This window comes from Lucilia cuprina, chromosome X (assembly GCF_022045245.1).
Source record: "Lucilia cuprina isolate Lc7/37 chromosome X, ASM2204524v1, whole genome shotgun sequence".
In the NCBI taxonomy this organism is placed as follows: Eukaryota; Metazoa; Arthropoda; class Insecta; order Diptera; family Calliphoridae; genus Lucilia; species Lucilia cuprina.
In genome coordinates this window covers 8,393,706-8,412,152 of record NC_060949.1, presented here as the reverse complement: position 1 = coordinate 8,412,152, position 18,447 = coordinate 8,393,706, and the positions used below count along the sequence as shown (strand labels likewise).

General features: G+C 30.6%; 1 protein-coding gene across 2 annotated transcripts; it reads right to left on the bottom strand.

Annotated features, from left to right (window-relative positions):
• Nucleotides 1-15,670: 15,670 nt before the first annotated feature.
• On the bottom strand, nucleotides 15,671-18,108 carry LOC124421318. 2 transcript variants are annotated; one of them, XR_006941574.1, is made up of 2 exons: nucleotides 16,059-18,104; nucleotides 15,671-15,974 (listed from the first exon to the last, which is right to left on the bottom strand). XR_006941574.1 is itself a non-coding variant. In XM_046956304.1 (2 exons), exon 1 carries the CDS (start codon nucleotides 16,804-16,806, stop codon nucleotides 16,075-16,077), a length of 732 nt encoding a protein of 243 aa, XP_046812260.1. In that variant the 5' UTR covers nucleotides 16,807-18,108; the 3' UTR covers nucleotides 15,671-15,974; nucleotides 16,059-16,074. The 2 variants fall into 2 exon arrangements, 1 of the variants encoding a protein (XP_046812260.1); XM_046956304.1 differs by having other exon boundaries at nucleotides 16,059-18,108.
• Nucleotides 18,109-18,447: the final 339 nt, after the last annotated feature.

The window sequence follows — 18,447 nt, the reverse complement described above, 5'->3', positions numbered from 1 at the left end:
GACTATATGCAACTAACTTCATGACACAAATTTTTGCTTCTATAACTTCAATATTAATTAGATTATATTATCAGAATTTCCCAAGCTCCAAGAATGACAAACTTTTATATACATACCCTCTATCAGGTTTAAAGAGTTCAAAAATAAAAAGAATAAATAATCCAGTAATTATAATTGAAAATTATCAATTTTATAACTTTTCATTTTTCCACAAAATATTTTTATTGATACAAACTGTTATTTACCGCGAAATACATCCAGGGTATTTTACACTCGTTCAACAAGAAAGCGGTTCATGAAATGGCATGTATCGGAAACAAAATAGTATTATTAATGGGAATGTCAGTGATTGTTTGCAGCAATTGAAGCGTAATAGAGCTTAATTGAATACACGTGATCCAGCCAAGAGACTGTATTACAAAGTTAAGCTGAACAGTGTTGATAGTAACATAAAAAACTTTACCAATTGAAGTAGAAGTATGTGTGTTAATGTTAGTGATAACCATTAGTATTCGGACGAAAGAGAATTTGTAAATGGGTAAAAGTTATAAAGGACAATTTGAAAAAAGTCGAAACCCAGAAACAAAAGTATGTTTTCTAAAAGATTAAGCAGCACTGAGTCCGAATTAGGATTTGATATCCATCACAGCAGGTTTTCCAGATATTAATTCTAAAAGATTGAATAACCGTTTTGGCTATATTTGAGATGCTAGTTAAATCTGTCGATTTAAAAAAATTATCTATTGGTATATATTCTATTCTATTTAAAAAAATTATCTATTGGTATATATTCTATACTTCTAGATATCTTAACCAATGTGTCGGTAGTATATTTAAAACGAGTTAAAATTTATTTAAATATAGCCGAATTTTTATAACGTTATATAAATTCGTATTTACATAGGTAATGTATAAAATGTAAATAATGTATAATATATATATTTTTTCAAGAAGTTTATTGTTTAGTTTTAGTAAATAATTTCAAAACGTTTAAACTTTGAATTTGATATTTTGCTGCGTATCTTATACTTTTCCATGAAATTTCGAAACAGTATATATTGTCAATGTTTCTAAGAAAATGTATTTGCTAAAGCTAAAGAAATAACCGAACAATCTTTCGAGCGAGCTTTCGTTACATCCATATTAAATACAAGTAAAATTTTTACTGTGATGTGTGAACTATGGGAAATTAAGACTGTTAATAACTTTGAATGAATCTTTTTAATATTGCTGAATATTAAATTAAATAAACGAAACGTGTCTAATTTTTGTTCGACTATCCGAAAAAACTCTGGAAATTTTCAGAACTACTTTTTTGAGTACGATACAAAATTTTTTCACTGGCGCTACATGCACTGCAATGAATTGAATGTATAAACACTTTTACAACCAACTGTAGTTTTGTACAATTATTGTTCATGCCAATGGGGGTTAGTGGCCGTTTTCAGTAATAATCTTAACGCACAACGCGCATAAATAATTGAAAAGAATAAAACTGAAAATAATAAAAAGAATTACGTAACAGTGACGAGGTGGATTTTTGCAACTACTGGCACTGTAGAGTACATTCTCAAAACAATAAACGTGTTTGTCGTTGTGTACAAAATCGTTTTATTTATTCTTCAAACCGCCTTGATACAGGGTTGATATTGTTAGTTGGATGCAAGTGCCGCTAGTTCTGAACCAAACAATTAAAACCAACACAAAATCAACTGAAAAACAGCAATCATCCATTCATTCATCATTCTCTATAAACGTTATTTCGTTCATACAAACATACTCGAAAGAAAAACGTCCGTTCAGTACTTAAAACAATTCATTCCCCCAAACGATTAATACCGAATCCTTAAGAACTGTGAGCATAAAATTTAACTTTGAGATATTTAAAGAGGTTTTTGTAATTATTTTTTTTTATTTTAAGTGTGAAGAATAAGTATTATACATTCTTTAGCGCCATAGGTTTTCAAAAGATTATTTTCTTAGATACCCTGGAATCGATTAATTTTATATGCTAGGTGGTTTATTATTGCTAAAGCCTTATTTACCATACGTTTATAAAAAAAAATTTTATCTAAAATTTGATTTTTAAACCTTTGATAAAAAATAAAAATTTTTATAAACGCAGTCAAATTTCGCACTTTCTAACATCTAAGTTCATTTTAAATTTAAGATTGTGAGTTTTCAGAATAATCTGAACTCATTAAAAAGGATCTATCTGCACGTTTCAATGGAATTAATTCCTTTAAAGGACTTGAACATTACAAGACAGAGTTGTTTAAAAACTAAGTTAGCGTTTTGAAACCGCAGGATATCATGTTGAGCAAGCAGTGCGACAAGACAAACGACCTGCGACATGGCCCTAAGGGTTTTATGTGTTTGTGAGTTTTATATATATGAACAAGCGACCATGTGCCTGTTTTGTCACAAATTGCTGGCAATTATCATGTAAAATGGTGCATTATTCCTTTGTAGCACATTTTAACGCCCTAATGGCAGCAAATAAAATAAAAGAACAAAAAATATTATTTGTACATCGTATAATAAATTGCACAACTGAAAAAGAGTTAAATTTTATTGTGGGATGAGTATCATTAAAACGTTGTCCTTTATATTATTTTATTGTCATCAAACGACAACAATAAATTGTTTTACAAAATCTTAACTCATACTGTGATGAAATAATGAATGTAAATCGTTTCTATGTAACGATTTAATTATGATGTGGGCTTTTAGATATGTATATATGTACATATATACATAGATATATCGCAAATATACTTAAAGAGTGGCATATCTCAAAGAACCTTAGTTTAAGTAAAATAGATTAAAATGTTTATTACCGTTTAATATTTTAATATTTATTGAATTTAAAATTGGTCAATTGATCGTTTCAAGTAAAACGGATTAAGAGTCTTATTATCGTTTGTTCATATATTACATCATTTTTTATAATTATAAAAATATATTTAAGTTAAGGTGTTAATTTAGATTTTTTCAAATACGAATCTATATTATATATTTTTCCTAAGTTTTATTAAAATCGCTTTTAACGAAAATCTCCTTCACAGTTTATGGGTTAACACTCTTGACTTAATACATAAAATTTTTAAAAGTTTTATATAAAATGCATAACAGGAAAGAATTTTAACAAAATATTGTTTTTTTTTTGAAATTCTCAAAATTCAAATCGCAGGTACCCAAATTATTTTCTTAAAATTTGTTTAACAAAATTGCTTAAAGTTTTAAACTGTCTTCTATTGGATTTCCCATTATGACCAATGAAGATAAAAACATTAAAACAAATGACGGATTTTATTAAAAGATTTCCCAGACTTTTTTAATTCCCAGGAAAAAATTTACTTATGTAAGCAGGCAAGTAATATTGAAGCAATGTGGAAGTACTTACTTTTGGAGTGAATAACTAATAATATATAAAGAGAGAAGATAAGGATAAATGAAGTGATTTTCGTAAATGATGCTGGAGCGATCCAGAACAAATTCCGTTCAACGTTTAATATATAATAAACACATCCCTGGCGAATTCCATCACAGTAGCTAATTAGATTGTGGATTTAAGTAATTTTCGGAAGTGGATGGTTTATGGTAGCTATTGCCAGTTACAGATCGATTCGTAGAGTGAATTATAAGTATGTATATACAAAAAATATGTTAATATCGATATCATTATTAATAAAATAAATATGTTGTTTTAATCGATTTTTGGAGGTGAACCTTGTATTGGAGATACGACAAATTGTTGACTGATCCGAAAAAAATTCGCTGAATGATTTATATATACACAAAAGATATTGAAGTCTAATTTTATCCTAATTGATTTATTTATTAATAAAATATGTGCTTTTAAATTATTTATGGAAGTGGACCTTATATGGGAATAGCTCCCAATTGTGGGCCATTCCAAAAAAATTTCGCAGAGTGATTTATATACTCAAACCCTATTGGTGTCGACTTCTAATGGTATTATTTATTTTTAGAAAATGGTCAATTGGATAGGTTCGAAGAAATACTTTCACAACATAAAATATGCAGGTTTCGATATGGTTCCAAACAACCTTGATGGCAAATAGCAAATACCTAGCAAAATCTTTATTTAATCGGTAAGTAGGCAAATAATATTGGAGAAAAGTGTAAGTGGTTACTTTTTGTGTGAATACCTACTTATTTTTGTTTGACGATGACAAAAAATAACTGGTTACAAAACTCATTACCATTCTTTTCCGGATTTAAAACTGGCTTTACATTTATTTTTTTATGTTTGCTAGTCTATTCACTTACTCAATACCCCATTAAAAAGTAATTTTATAATTCTATTTGGAATGGTTTTCACACAGATGTAAATATCAACATTTCTAGAAAAAACTTCAAAAAATCGACTACGGTTAGAAACATTATCTAATTCCTTATGGACATACGCTATAGACAATTGACTATAAATTCTATTCAAAAATCATTTATGTTATGGATAACAACAACTCATTATGACAGTCGTTTATGTCATTAAAAAGCGTTATAGTCTAGATAAAAAAGTTGTTGCCAAATTTCTTGTGAATCGGTTCATAATTTTTGTAGCCTAGAAATTTGGTGTTATAGATGTCATTTCTTTCATCAAAGGAAGCGTTTGTTCAAATTTGATTACAAGGTCCGCTAAATAATTTAGGAGTGTGTAGAGCAAATATTTCTATGTGTTACAAACGCTACAGACGAATATATGGATATTCTTTTTAATACAGACGTAAAAAATGAGTGAGGAAAAGTATACATAGGTATTTTTTATACGACACTGCGCATTTTTGAGGGTTGTAGATTGATGTGGAAGGTTTAAAATTTTTTTGTGTACACATAACACGCGCCTTTGATTATAACTCATAAAACCCCTTTTTGCTATTCCTTCTATACTGAAGTAACTTTTTATAGTGCATAGTTTTTCGAAAGTAGTATTTCCGTATCCGGAATGAAATACTTTACGCGTGTTGTAATGGCGATTCGTGCGTAGTAAGATGTTTCTTGAATCTTTATTTAATGACATTTATAGTCTCTAAAAGGAAACTCACTCTATTATATAATGCATTCAACACATTACGTGTGTTTGCTCCATTCAGTGTTAAAATTACGATGTTATCCACGCCTGTACACAGATCATATCCACACATACCTTTCATTTACAATAAGAGGGTGAGAATATATGTCGATCATTGACTTAAAATTCATGTAACACGTTTTAAGAAACACGAATTTTTAGGTTTTAAGGTATTTTACTACAAATGGACAATTCCATTTTAAGGTAAACCAGGACTTACAAAGTAAACATCTTTAAAAAATTCCCATTTTTGAATAAATTTTAATAACATAAATTAAATTGCATTTTGTAGCAATAATAACAGGACACTGGGTGCAAGTTGGCTTGGGCTCTCCTTCAATGAACACTCTACTAGGTGCAAAGACATGGAGAAGGAAGAAACGGATCTTCTCTACGAAAGCCCTGCTCTAGCCGTTAATAGAACATGTTTTCTTGACAGCAATTTTATCTACGGTGACTAGACGTCCTGTATTATAAAGACGTACTGTATTGTAGAGCTCTGTTCTGCATAATATATTACTTGATACAAAACGTGATACAAAGCGTTCTGTATATGTTCAGTATTTCGTTATTTTTTCAGTTATACATAAAAACACATATGGATTACAACAAGTAAGAGACTCTTACTAAGAGTGTTATATTCGGCTGTGCCGAATCATATATCCCCTTCACCATAGTATATTTTAAACATATTAATTTTTAAATTTTTTCTTGACTTCATTTTTATTACACCAAAAGCGAAACAAAATGAACAACAACGCTAAACGAAATAAAAAACATAATACGCAAGACAATTAAACCAACAGACATCTAAGCATACATAAGGAAAAACACAGAAAAACAAAATACAGTAGACGTCCAATAGTACGTACTCTCTTTATTACGAATGTCCAATAATACGAATGGCAAAATTGTTGCATTGTCTACTACTTAGTACCAATAAAGTCACAATTTTTCTGTTTGATATTACGAATAACGCATTTTTATGGGAATTTTGGTTTTATTTACGTATGAATGAAGTTTTTATTATGTTTTTATTTTATGATTTCGGTATCATTCACCATTTTGAAGTTTTTTGTATTTATTACAAATGTTTTGTGTTTTTAAAAGTCCTATACACACAATTAACTGCATGTACATTTACAAATCAACAATTATTTAGTGATTTCAACAGACAGACGGGCATGGCTTAATCGACTCCGCTATCTATAATGATCCAGAATATATATACTTTATAGGGTCGGAAAATTATATCATAGAAATTACAAACGGAATGACAAACTTATATATACCCATCTCACGAATGTTAAGGGTATGCAAATATTAAAAAATCTGACACAAATACAGTTTTTTCAATGAAAATTTACTATTTAGTATTTGCTTTATTTATGTACTGTCCCAATAAACCAAACGATATCGAAACTATATTACTTAGATGATAAAAACTATCCTAAGTGATTGTCATTCTCGTATCGAGAACGATATTATATACGTACTAAATTTTGATATCGTTTTAGCTGTTTTACATAAATTTTTATTTTTCAAATACAAAAAACTTAATACATATCTGGAATGAATTTTGTAATAAATTGTATGAATCGAACATGACTTTTTTTCCCAAACCATTTTCATGAAGAATATTAAAAGTTTATAAAATGTATGAACTTGTACATGAAATGAATGAATGAAATAATTGCATAAAAGCGCACTATTTACTATTTTGTTTACATAGTAACTAAATAGTAATCCAATATTAGCGATTTTTGCATAATAAACAAGTAAGAGTTCTATATTCGGCTGCGCCGAATCTTATATACCCTTCACCATCATGTGTTAAAAAAACATTCAGTACGATTTTTATTACCAAAAAATAAAAAAATACCAATTAGAAAACGGTAAGGTACCAAAAACTCCCTTTTTCTAGGTTTTCACTTAATCCAGACTCTATATACTTAATTTCATGTTTCTATAGAAATTTCAAAAATTACATTTTGTAGAACGAAAAAGTACTAAAAAGTCCCCTTTTATAGGTTCCCACTTAATCCAGGATCTACATAATCTAATTTAATGTTTTTTGTAGGTTCTTCCCTAGTCAAGGCCTTACATGCTAAATTCCATGTTTATAGGTTCGATATTATACAAAATTCAAAAAGTACCTTTTGTAGAACCATAAAGTATCCTTTTATCGGTTTTCGCCTAATCCGGGCTCTACATGCTAAATTTAATTTTTCTAGGTTCAATATCATAAATAATTCAAATAGTACCTTTTGTAGAACGAAAAAGTCCCATTTTATGTGTTCTGGCCTAATCCGGGCTCTACATACTTAATTTCATGTTTCTACGTTGAATATTATAGAAAATTCAAAAAGTACCTTTTGTAGAACGAAAAAGTACCAAAAAGTCCCCTTTTATTGATTCTCGACTAATGCGGGCTCTACACACTTAATTTCATATTTCTAGGTTCAATGGTATGGAAAATTCAAAAAGTACCTTTTGAAAAACGAAAAAGTACCAAAAAGTTCCCTTTTATGGCTTCTAACTTAAGCCACATGCATAATTTCATATTTCTAGCCTATAACAACACACTAGTACTACTCTCGCTCTGCCTTGTTTTTATAAACAATAGTACAATAACAAAATTTACCGTATGATTATGTATTTTTTTTTTTTTTGCAATTTCTGTCTGAGAATTTTGCTCATATCTCCGGTATTTATGGACCGATTTTGCTGATTTTAGATAGCGATCTTCTCAAAAGCATGTCTAACAGAATTATTGAAGACTCGGATCTCGCCGATATCTGGGGTTCTCTAAAAACTGATTTCAACAAATTCACAGACGGATAGACAGATAGACGGGCATAGCATAATCAACTCCGCTACCTATAAGAATTAAGAATATATATACTTTATGGGATCAGAAAATTCAAGGTTAAGGCCTCTAGATTATGTTTAAAAAACTTATTCTAAAACTTGTAATATTTATGCTGAAACTTTTTTCTGTGAACAATTAATATAATAATGTTTAAAAGTTTATTGACAATAAGATAGACATGTCCGTATGTCCGATTGTTTCATATAAGAGGTGCTACACCCCCTGCTTCTAGCACGTTTTTTGACGTACAAGACGTTTTTTGGTTGTACAATTTTTTAAATGCAAAAACTATCGAAACATTTAATAAATTCAATAATTTTAAGAATATATTATGCTATTATCGAAACATTTAATAAATTCAATAATTTTAAGAATATATTATGCTATTATCAAAATATGCATTTATAGGCTTTTTGTGAAATATTTGATAGGGTGATAGGTTTGAAAGGTACGTACGTTCACCTTTAATTTAATGAATCAAAGTTTAAAGTTGTTAGGTATATCTCGCATATAAATGGTCTAAAATATAACTTTGTTAAAAGTAAAAATTGTTTCTTATTAATTATTTTAAACTTTTTTATTGAATAAATTAAATAAATAATTGCAAACTGTATACATTTAAAATTTTTTTAAATCTTAAAAACTTTTTTGTATTCCAAAAAACTTGCAAAAAAGGTAAAACTTGACATATGTTAACACTGGTAATGACTTATGCGCTTTTTTTTTTGCAAAAAAAAGAGATTTTTTACAAGAGGGCTCAAAGGGGAGCAGGGGAAAATATGGACCTATCCTTATAAATTTTGGAAGAGGAACTCACGTCTACTTCAAAATTATTTGTGTAGAATTTAAAAGTGTAATTAGTGTTTATAGTTGAATTTTGACCTTCCAGTCATTTTCTGAATGGAGTTTGTATGGGGGCTAGGGTCAAATGAGGCCCGATCATTACAATAATCGGTAATGTCATTAAAAGTTCTAAAATTAAGTTTTGCCGACTATTGTTGACATAATAGAACATTTAACTTAATTATAAGCCCAAAGGCCCTATTTTGGGGGTAAGTTTGCATTTGGGCTAGGCGAAATAGTGGACCGAATTTATACATTTTCAATAGGCTTCCTCGGCCAAAAAAGGAGCGTGTGCCAAATTTCATTCAATTATCATGAAAATTGCGACTTGTACCTTGCGCATAAGGTTTACATGGATAGCTAGATAGACGGACGGACATAGCTTAATCAACTCAGAAAACGATTCTAAGCCGATTGATACACTTTAAGGAGAGTATGGGACGAATATTTTTGTATGTTACAAACATCAGCAATAAATATATTGGATAAATTTTGTTAATCTATGTTACTTCTTTTTAACGTAAGAATGTTTTACTCAGACAGACAGCCGAACGGATGGGCAGGCGGACATAGCTTAATCGACTTAGAATTTCTAATGTCCAAGAATTACTATATTTTGTCGGTTATCAGATGAAGATTTCTCAGTGTTACACACGGAATAATACACTTATATATGTACATATGTATATATATACTTTATCACCACTTAACACACTTAGTATATTTAAATAGTTTTAAAATTTAAATAAAAAAAATTGAACCATGAATGCATAAATACAACTGGTTAAGTATAAAAATAATTTTATTTTGGATTTCAGATTTAAAAATGTCAATGGTGTTTTAAATAAATGTTTTATAAAAATCTATTTTATAATGTAAAGAGCACAATAAATCTTTTTTGCCAAACAATCATCAACCAACAATACTCTGCATTGATTTGATTTAAAAAAAAAGTGCTAAGTTATTATCATTACCAACATAATTAACACCAGGTACATTTTTTGCCTTTTCCCATACAAGTCACACAATCAGTTTCAGACTCACACGCATACAGCCATAGACAAAGGATACAACACTCGCACAATAACAAACATTCTGTCATCGCAGCTACGCCCTAAAAAATGTAAATAGTTAGGAATTTATTTTTCTGCATGAGGAAACACACGCTTTAATAATTTACAAACAGATCTCTATTCGTATTTGGTTTATTCTTTTTTTAATGTACATATTTTGAATGCACAGTCTATAGACTATTCATTCATTTAATTCTGTGTGTTTGTTTGTTTTACACTTAGCTAAATTTTATTACGTGCACTTACGAATCAAACATTAAATAAAAGTAATTAGCAGAGCAGGGTTCGCGACATTGGCCCTCAATTATATAGTTGATTTTCTATTTGTTCAATATTTTCAATTTAAATAAAATCACGAAATTTAAACAAAGTGTTTTTTTTTGTTTTTTTGGGTTTTAATGAGGATGGCGGTGCATTAAGCACTCATATTGCCAGGTTATCACACGTTTGTCCAGAGAAAAACCCACCAAACGACCTAGGCCTTCATATAGCAAGTTGGAGCATCCGGACATGATTTCATCAAAAGTATTAATGGTCTCCACCAGAAAAAAGTTCCAGAGTTTTAATGGGCTCCACCAGTATATATTTGAGTTTAATGGTCTCCACCAGGTTATATTGTGAGTATTTTAAGGTCTCCACCAGTTAAAAACGTTTGAGTATTCTATGGTCTCCACCAATAAAACATAACCTCACTTGAGGTGATACAAAAGCACGAGGTTAATGTAGACAACATATAACTTTGAACAGTTATATGAAGTAATACACTACACCAGTGCGAGCGAGACGCAAGACTGTCGAAAGTCAGGCATCAAACACAAGCCTGAATGCGTTTAAGAAATAATCGCGATGACGCGAGAGTTGTTCCCCAACTCAGCTACTGAATTAAATAATTTTAATTATTTTATTTTGTTCTACAAATAATTCTAGTGCTTTTAATTAAATTTTACAAAGTATTGGGTTATGTTAACAAAATTTTAAATTTCATCTATGCGAATAAGTATGTCTTTGATTGTGTTTTATGTTTTTCTTTTTTTTGGGATTTTCATTATTACAACTCAATGATTTTGAATTAAAAAAATTAACGAAACGTTTGTTATTTTCATTTCTCATCGCCACAATACGGATTTCACTCTCAGTATTGCACATATCCTTGTATCATTAGTGTTACAGGGAAGAAACAAAACATATAAACATGTATGCATGCGTACGTAAAAACATTCATATAATAAAGGGTTTTTTCTATATATTACCCTCTACATAAGAAGTATTTATAAAAAAATGAATGAAAAAGGAAAAAACCAACAAAATGTACACATTAGAAAATGACGAAATGCACGCCTTAGTTCTTGTAGATGCTAAGTCAGCTCTATATAAATTGGTAAAACAGTTTATTTCCACATAAATACACAATAGGGGATACTTGACAATACGAATCGTGTGTAAAAAATTAATTCGTCGCAAGTTAGAATGTTCAAATCCACCACACAATGTTTTCAATTTGTTGTGTACAGACTTTAGTTTCTTTTACATGTATTGCATCACAAAAGAGGTGATGATTGCCTTAACTTTATTGTAATAATAGGCATCAAATCTTTCAACGCTCTATAATGATTTCGTTAAGGCAAATAGCTTGTGGCAACATTTGAAAAATGTCACTTCTATGTACGTATGTGCATAGAAGTAATCTTTTTTAAAACCTCCGATGAAACATATAATATTAATCCATTATGGGTTTGTTGTTGATCCTTTTAAAGGTGTGTAGATTCGATTGTTATTGAATTGGAATGTAAAACTAGCAACTAAATATGACTAGAAATAATCAAGATTTTTATTCAAATAACGTGTTATAAATGTGTTTCAGTGCTATTCAAATAATAATTTTCACGTAAAACTCAAAATAAAGTATTTAAGTTGTAATTATATAAGTCATTTAAAAGTAATACAGACCGTAATATTTTCAAAGACTACGGTTACCGAGTTTATGATGTCCAGTTTTTCATCAATAAATGAAGGTAAAATTGATGTAAATATTTTACTATAAAAACAAATCATTCAATAGGGTTCGAACGGAAAGAGACAGGAAAGATATTGGAATTTCACACAAATGTTTATTATATGTATAGTGTATGTGGTATTATATATAAAATGGGCAATATCGGTCCACGTTCTCACATAGCCGCTATACAAATGGCTCCTGGAAAACAGATTTTACAGTTAAAATTTCCCCTACCTCCTATATAAGATCCCATTTAGGAAAATAATTTAACGCATATTTAGTGTTTATAAAAAACCGACTCGGAAAATAGGTTTGTCGGTTAACCGAAATGTTTGGAAATCTTTAAGATGTTCTAAAATTTAGTTTTGCGAAATATTATGTATTGCTTAATCAAATATTTGCATTTTTTTAGTATTAGGGTGGATCGGAAATAGCCTTTTCTCCCGGATTAACTTCTAAAAGTAAAATTAAGTTGTTAACGTCTGTATTTGTACGATTTGGAAGCATCGATTAAACTTGACATACACATATATTATATGGATCGAAATTTCTCTACAAAATGTTATGGGGATCAGTCTGCCCCTACCTCCCATATCCATTTTTTTGGGCCAAAAGTACAATTTAGGTAGAGATGAAAACATATTTTTTAATTCTTAATCTGGAGACTGGGATTTATACTTGTAAAAGGTCTAAATCAATATTTCATATCATTGTGTAAATTGTTTATTTTTCGAAAATAATGGTTGACTTTCAAAACGTGCATATACAGGGTTTAAACACAATTTCACTGCTGTATTTAAATCAAGAACACATGTAATGTTTTAAAACATTGCAACAATTTGTTAATTTTTAGTTGTTTAGTTCAAGGCGAATTCAGATAAGGTGGTGGCAGTTCTGCAAAAACAACATTTCCCATGTACTTTGTTTTTGCATTTGGTTTACGTAGATGTCAAAAACCATAAGTACGGCGAATTCATTTGATGAAAAATTTTTGTAAAATGTTTATATTATTTAAAAAAATTAAGATAAAGATGTTAAAATTTGTGAGGAAAATATATTCTAAATTGAACAATGTTTGTTTCAAACGAAAAATTCTATTCCGGCAGTTTAATTTGCAAAATTTAAGTATGTGCCTGAAGTTAAGTAAAAATTATTTTTTTGTGAAAAATAAACATAAAAAAGTACATATTCATGAAAATGTTATATTAAGAATGAATGAATATTTGTTGCGAATGGATAACTCCGGCGGAGTAATTTCCAATATTTGGCCATAATGTAGCAGCCGCCGGACGGGTAAATACCTCATATGTGCTTTGTTATATAAAGCGTTCCGGAACATACTTTTTTAGTTAATCTCTTTATCTACATTGTGTATATATAAAACAATATTGTTTAATTTGTTAACATTTAATAGATTTCAAAATTAAGCCATAACGTAGAAGTCAGTTGCCGCCAGACGGGTAAATACTTCATATGCGTTTCTTAATATTAAGTATTCCGGAAGAGATTTTTTTAGTTAATCATGTTATCTACACAATTTTAAAATAAAATATAAAACAATATTGTGTGATATATTATAAGCACTTGGAAAAAAAATTTGTGTTAGTTTTAAATTTCAAACTTACATTATTCGCATAAAAATTATTGTACAATAACTCACAATATACTCTCATATAATTGAAAACGTTTTAAATACTTTTTTCTATTCATTAAAAATATATTTGCAAAACAAAAGGGAAAATTATTTTATTTTAACAAAAAATGCAAATTATATTTTTTTGCTGTGTATTTTTTGTATGTTTGGATTCCAAACATACAAAAAAATACACAGCTGAACAAAACCAAATACATCTACACACACACGTGTACATTGTTTTTGTTGCTTTTTTTAAAAATTTTTTGATGAAATTTTCAGAGGTTGTCTCGGATTTTTGCTCATATCTCCGTTATTTACCGACCGAAAATTATATTATAGAAATTACAAACGGTATGACAAACGTACATATACCCTTCTCACGAAGGTGAAGGGTATACAAATGTAAATAATAACAAACTTTGACAGCTACGGAAACCAGGCGAATTAAGGAAAATATTATCAGCTGATTGAATAACACCATCTTATATGAATTCACCTTGGTGGTGGTATTCAATCAGCTGATAATTTTTTTCTTAATTCGCCTGGTTTACGCAGCTATCAAAGTTTGTTATTGTTTACATTTTTATATTTAAAAATATCCGTTAAAAGGAGAAAAAATATTTACGTAAAAAATCTGAAAATACCAAGTATCTTGTAAACAAATATCATTTTATTTAAATAATGGCATAATTGATATGTATACATATATGTTATTTAAGATAAATGACCAAATATTGAAATTTTCATCAAATGAATTCGCCGGACTTATGGTTTTTGACATCTACGTAAACCAAATGCAAAAAGAAAATACATGTAAAATGTTGTTGTTGCAGAACTACCACCACCTTATATGAATTCGCCTTGATGTAGTAATAAGGAATTAAATTCTACAAAAACTAAAGTATTGGCGAATTCATATAAGATGGTGTTATTCGATCAGTAGGCAATTGTTTCTTAATTCGCTTGGTTTACATAGCTGTCAAGGTTGTTTACATTTTTATATTTAAAAATTTCCGCTGAACGTTGTTAATATTTTAAATTATATTATTTTTTTCATCATAATTGGTATGTATACAGAAATCGTATTTAAAAAAAATCTTTTTTTCTATTAAATGTTAACACATTGAACAATATTGTTTTATATTTTATATAAACATTATCTATAACCGGTGTGCTTTGTTACCCTAAAAGCAATAAAAAAAGTTCCACCTTACTGTCTATCTATCTATCTATCTATCTATCTATCTATCTATCTATCTATCTATCTATCTATCTATCTATCTATCTATCTATCTATCTATCTATCTAAACCTGGTGGAGACCATTTAAACTCAAATATATACTGGTGAAGACCATTAAAACTCTGGAGCTTTTTTCTGGTGGAGACCATTAATACTTTTGATGAAATCAAGTCCGGATGCTCCAACTTCTTATATGGAGGTATAGGTCGGTTGGTGGGGTTTTCTCTGGACAAACGTGTGATAACCTGGCAATATGAGTGCTTGATGCACCGCCATCCTAATTAAAACCCAAAAAAAAAAATAAAACTGTTAATTTTTTAGTTTAAAATGTGGAATAATAAAATAATAGAATTTTAAATAAAAAGAAATTAATTTGTTTCTTTTTTTGCTCGTTTAATTAGTTTTTTATTTTTTTTTTTTGACATTGTTTGTTTTGATTGTTTTGTGAACATAAACTTATGACTTGCTACAAAATCTGTTCACAATCACTCTTACTATACTTTTGTAGATACTGTTTTTTTAGGGGTTAGAGGGGAGATGGGTAGATGGGTACTTAGGCGGGAATTAGGAGGAAGGGTAAATAAGAAAGGCTTGGGATATTTTCATAAAACGTTATAATACTTATGTGTTTATTAAACTTCAATATATGTATATAACGTAAGTATATAGGGTAAGTATATAATACACTTTTTAGGTTATAAATTTTGTTCGATATTTATTCTTAGGGTAAGTTAGATTTACGTATTTATCTATTTATTTTAGGGTAAGTATTTTATATTAGTTTTAGGTTTTAAGATTTGTTTATTTATTTATTTATTTATTTATTTATTTGTTTTAGGGTAAGTACTATCACTGTGATAAATTTGTTTTTAATTAGTATTTATGTTTTAGTATTTTACTTTTGCATAGGTTTAGGGTTTTAATACTTGGTTTAAGTTTTACCACTAGTTTTAGTTTTAATAATTTAAGTTTATTATTTATTTGTTTAACTTTAAAATTTGATTTGCTGTTGTAGGGTTTGTTGTTTTGTTCGCTGTAGCGCACACACTTGTTGGTAGTAAGCCAGGTTGATTAGAAGTAAGTAAAAAGGCAAAAACTGCAGCTGACGTTCGTATAAAAATGAAGTTGGCTGCAGTTTGGTGTGGGTGCTATTGGACTTCAGGGATGGTAACGTTCAATTGTTCACTGATGTGAACATCCTCCCGGGCCTGCAACCTGTGAAGAAAAAAAGACAATTATTTTTATTTATTCAATAAAAAAGGGTGTAGGGTAATAGGGTAAATTATGTATGTAAAATACTTTATTGTGTGGGTGTTTATTGGGTAGATGATCCCATGTCCAGCCAACCAAGGGTGGAATCCTGGGCTATAAGTGATCCCCCGTCAATGTGAATCACATTTGGTTGTAGGATGCTTGTGTAAAGGTCTCCACCAATTTCCATGGAGACTGGGTTGTTGGAGTAAAACTCCGGGTCAGCCAGCGATATGCGACACAATTTACTTTTAATTGTTTCGTCCATGGGGCTTGGATATGGGGTTTTTGGCAGATCCTTAACCACCTCCATGCAAACCTCGTATCGGAGGCTTGAGGAATAATTTGGTGCAATTAGCACCTTCACAAACACCTCTTTGTCTATTTTGAAGGGAGCTAGGGAACTTTCACTAACAAAGACGGCTGCTATTCTAGACTTAGTCAAGCAAGGATTTAGTATTGCCCTTGCCCGCAGACTTCCTACCTGCACAACTGCTGTAGGAACAAACGTTTTCATCATCGACGTTGTTACCGGTGTTGTAACTTTCACGATGTCTAATGATCGTCTTGGAGCTGGTGTGGGTGGAGTTCTTGGTGCCGGAGTTGGTGGAGGGGATTGGTCCTGGGTTAAATTCTTTAAAATCCTATTTGGACCATGCAGGGTGGAGTGGTGTTTACCACCACATTGTTGGCAACGAGCCTTACTCATGCAACCGCCAATGAGATGGTTCCTCGCCAAACAATTGACGCAGTAGTGCAATTTAACTGCGGTTTTGTACTTCTCCGCCAAGTTCATCTTTTGGAACTTTCGACAATTTGTCAAGCTGTGATCGGCTTGACAAATACCTCAACCAAAATGGCGTTTTGGTTGACGTTTATCATTTTTGCGGTTGGGTTTGGGCCGAGATCCATTGCGGCTGGAACGGTTGGAACGTCCTTTACGATTGTTGTTGTTGTTGGGTGCCATATTCTGTATAAAAGAAATTATGTGTGAATGAATGAAGTGTAATGAATGTGTTAGTGGGTTAGGGTGAAGGGTTAAACGATTCATAATAAATTTGGGTTAGTTAGGGTGGTTAGTTGAGCTAGTTAGTGATGATATTGTTATTTTGGGTTAGGGTTTGAGTAAATAGTATTAGAGTAGAGTATTAGACTAATTAGCGGGTAAAACAACAATTTTAGTGATTGGTCGTGTTAGAGTTCCAGTTGAAGTTTGTAAATCAACTACTCTACTTCTACCATCAGAACCAGGGTATGTTTTAGTCACACGTCCAAGTAACCATTCATTGGGTGCTAAATTGTCTTGTCTAATTACTACAATATCACCTATTTCAACTTCTCGGGTAGGGTTTTTCCACTTATATCTTTTATGGAGCTCTTTAAGATATTCATCTTTCCATCTTTTACAAAAGTTTTGATGTTGTATCTTTAATTTTTGCCATCTGTTAGCCAGGGTTATATTATCACTGCTTGTGTCGGGTTCTGCAGGGGTAAGTATGGGTGAGCCAATTAAAAAGTGTCCAGGGGTTAACGGGTTAAGATCCTGAGGGTTTTCACTTGACGGGCTTAAGGGTCTCGAGTTTAGGCATCCTTCTATTCTGGCAAGGAGTGTAGCTAGCTCTTCAAATGTATATTTTAGGGTATTTATTTTCTTTAAATGAGCTTTAAAGCTTTTAACTCCTGCCTCCCATAAACCGCCCATGTGTGGTGCACCTGGGGGTATAAAATGCCACGTCAAATTCTGAAAACTGCTAGTGGACGTAACAGATCCTTTTAGCTGTTTAATAAATTCCTGTCGCTCCTTTTTCAATAACTTGCTAGCACCTATGAAATTTGTTCCATTGTCAGAGTAAATGGCGACAGGGCATCCCCGCCTCGAAAAAAATCGAGCGAAGGCTGCCATAAAGGCTTGGGTAGACAAATCAGATGTTGGCTCCAAGTGGATGGCCTTTGTTGCAAAGCAAACAAAAACACAAACGTAACCTTTCGTTATTTTACAAGTTCTGCCACTTTATGCTTTGACGTCAAATGGTCCTGCAAAATCAACGTCAACATTTATAAAAGCTTTATCTATTTGGGTTCTTTCTGGTGGCAACGCCGCCATAAATTGGGTTGTCTGTCTATTCCTATATCTTATGCAGGGAGAGCATTTGTTAATAACACTACTAATCAGATTCTTAAGTTTGGGAATCCAATATCCTGATCGGATTATTCTCAACATAACTTGTTTAGTAATGTTAACAAAATGCACTTTTATAGAGTACTAATATAGGATGTCTTTCGGAATATGACAAACTGTTTGAATTTGCTAGTCTACCATTTGCACGCATTATCTTTGCAGAATCTAAAAATGGCATTAGGGTAAGCAGGTCACTTTTGTTGGGTACAGGGTATTTTCTCTTCAAACAGTTATATTCGTTGTTGAAATATTCTGTCT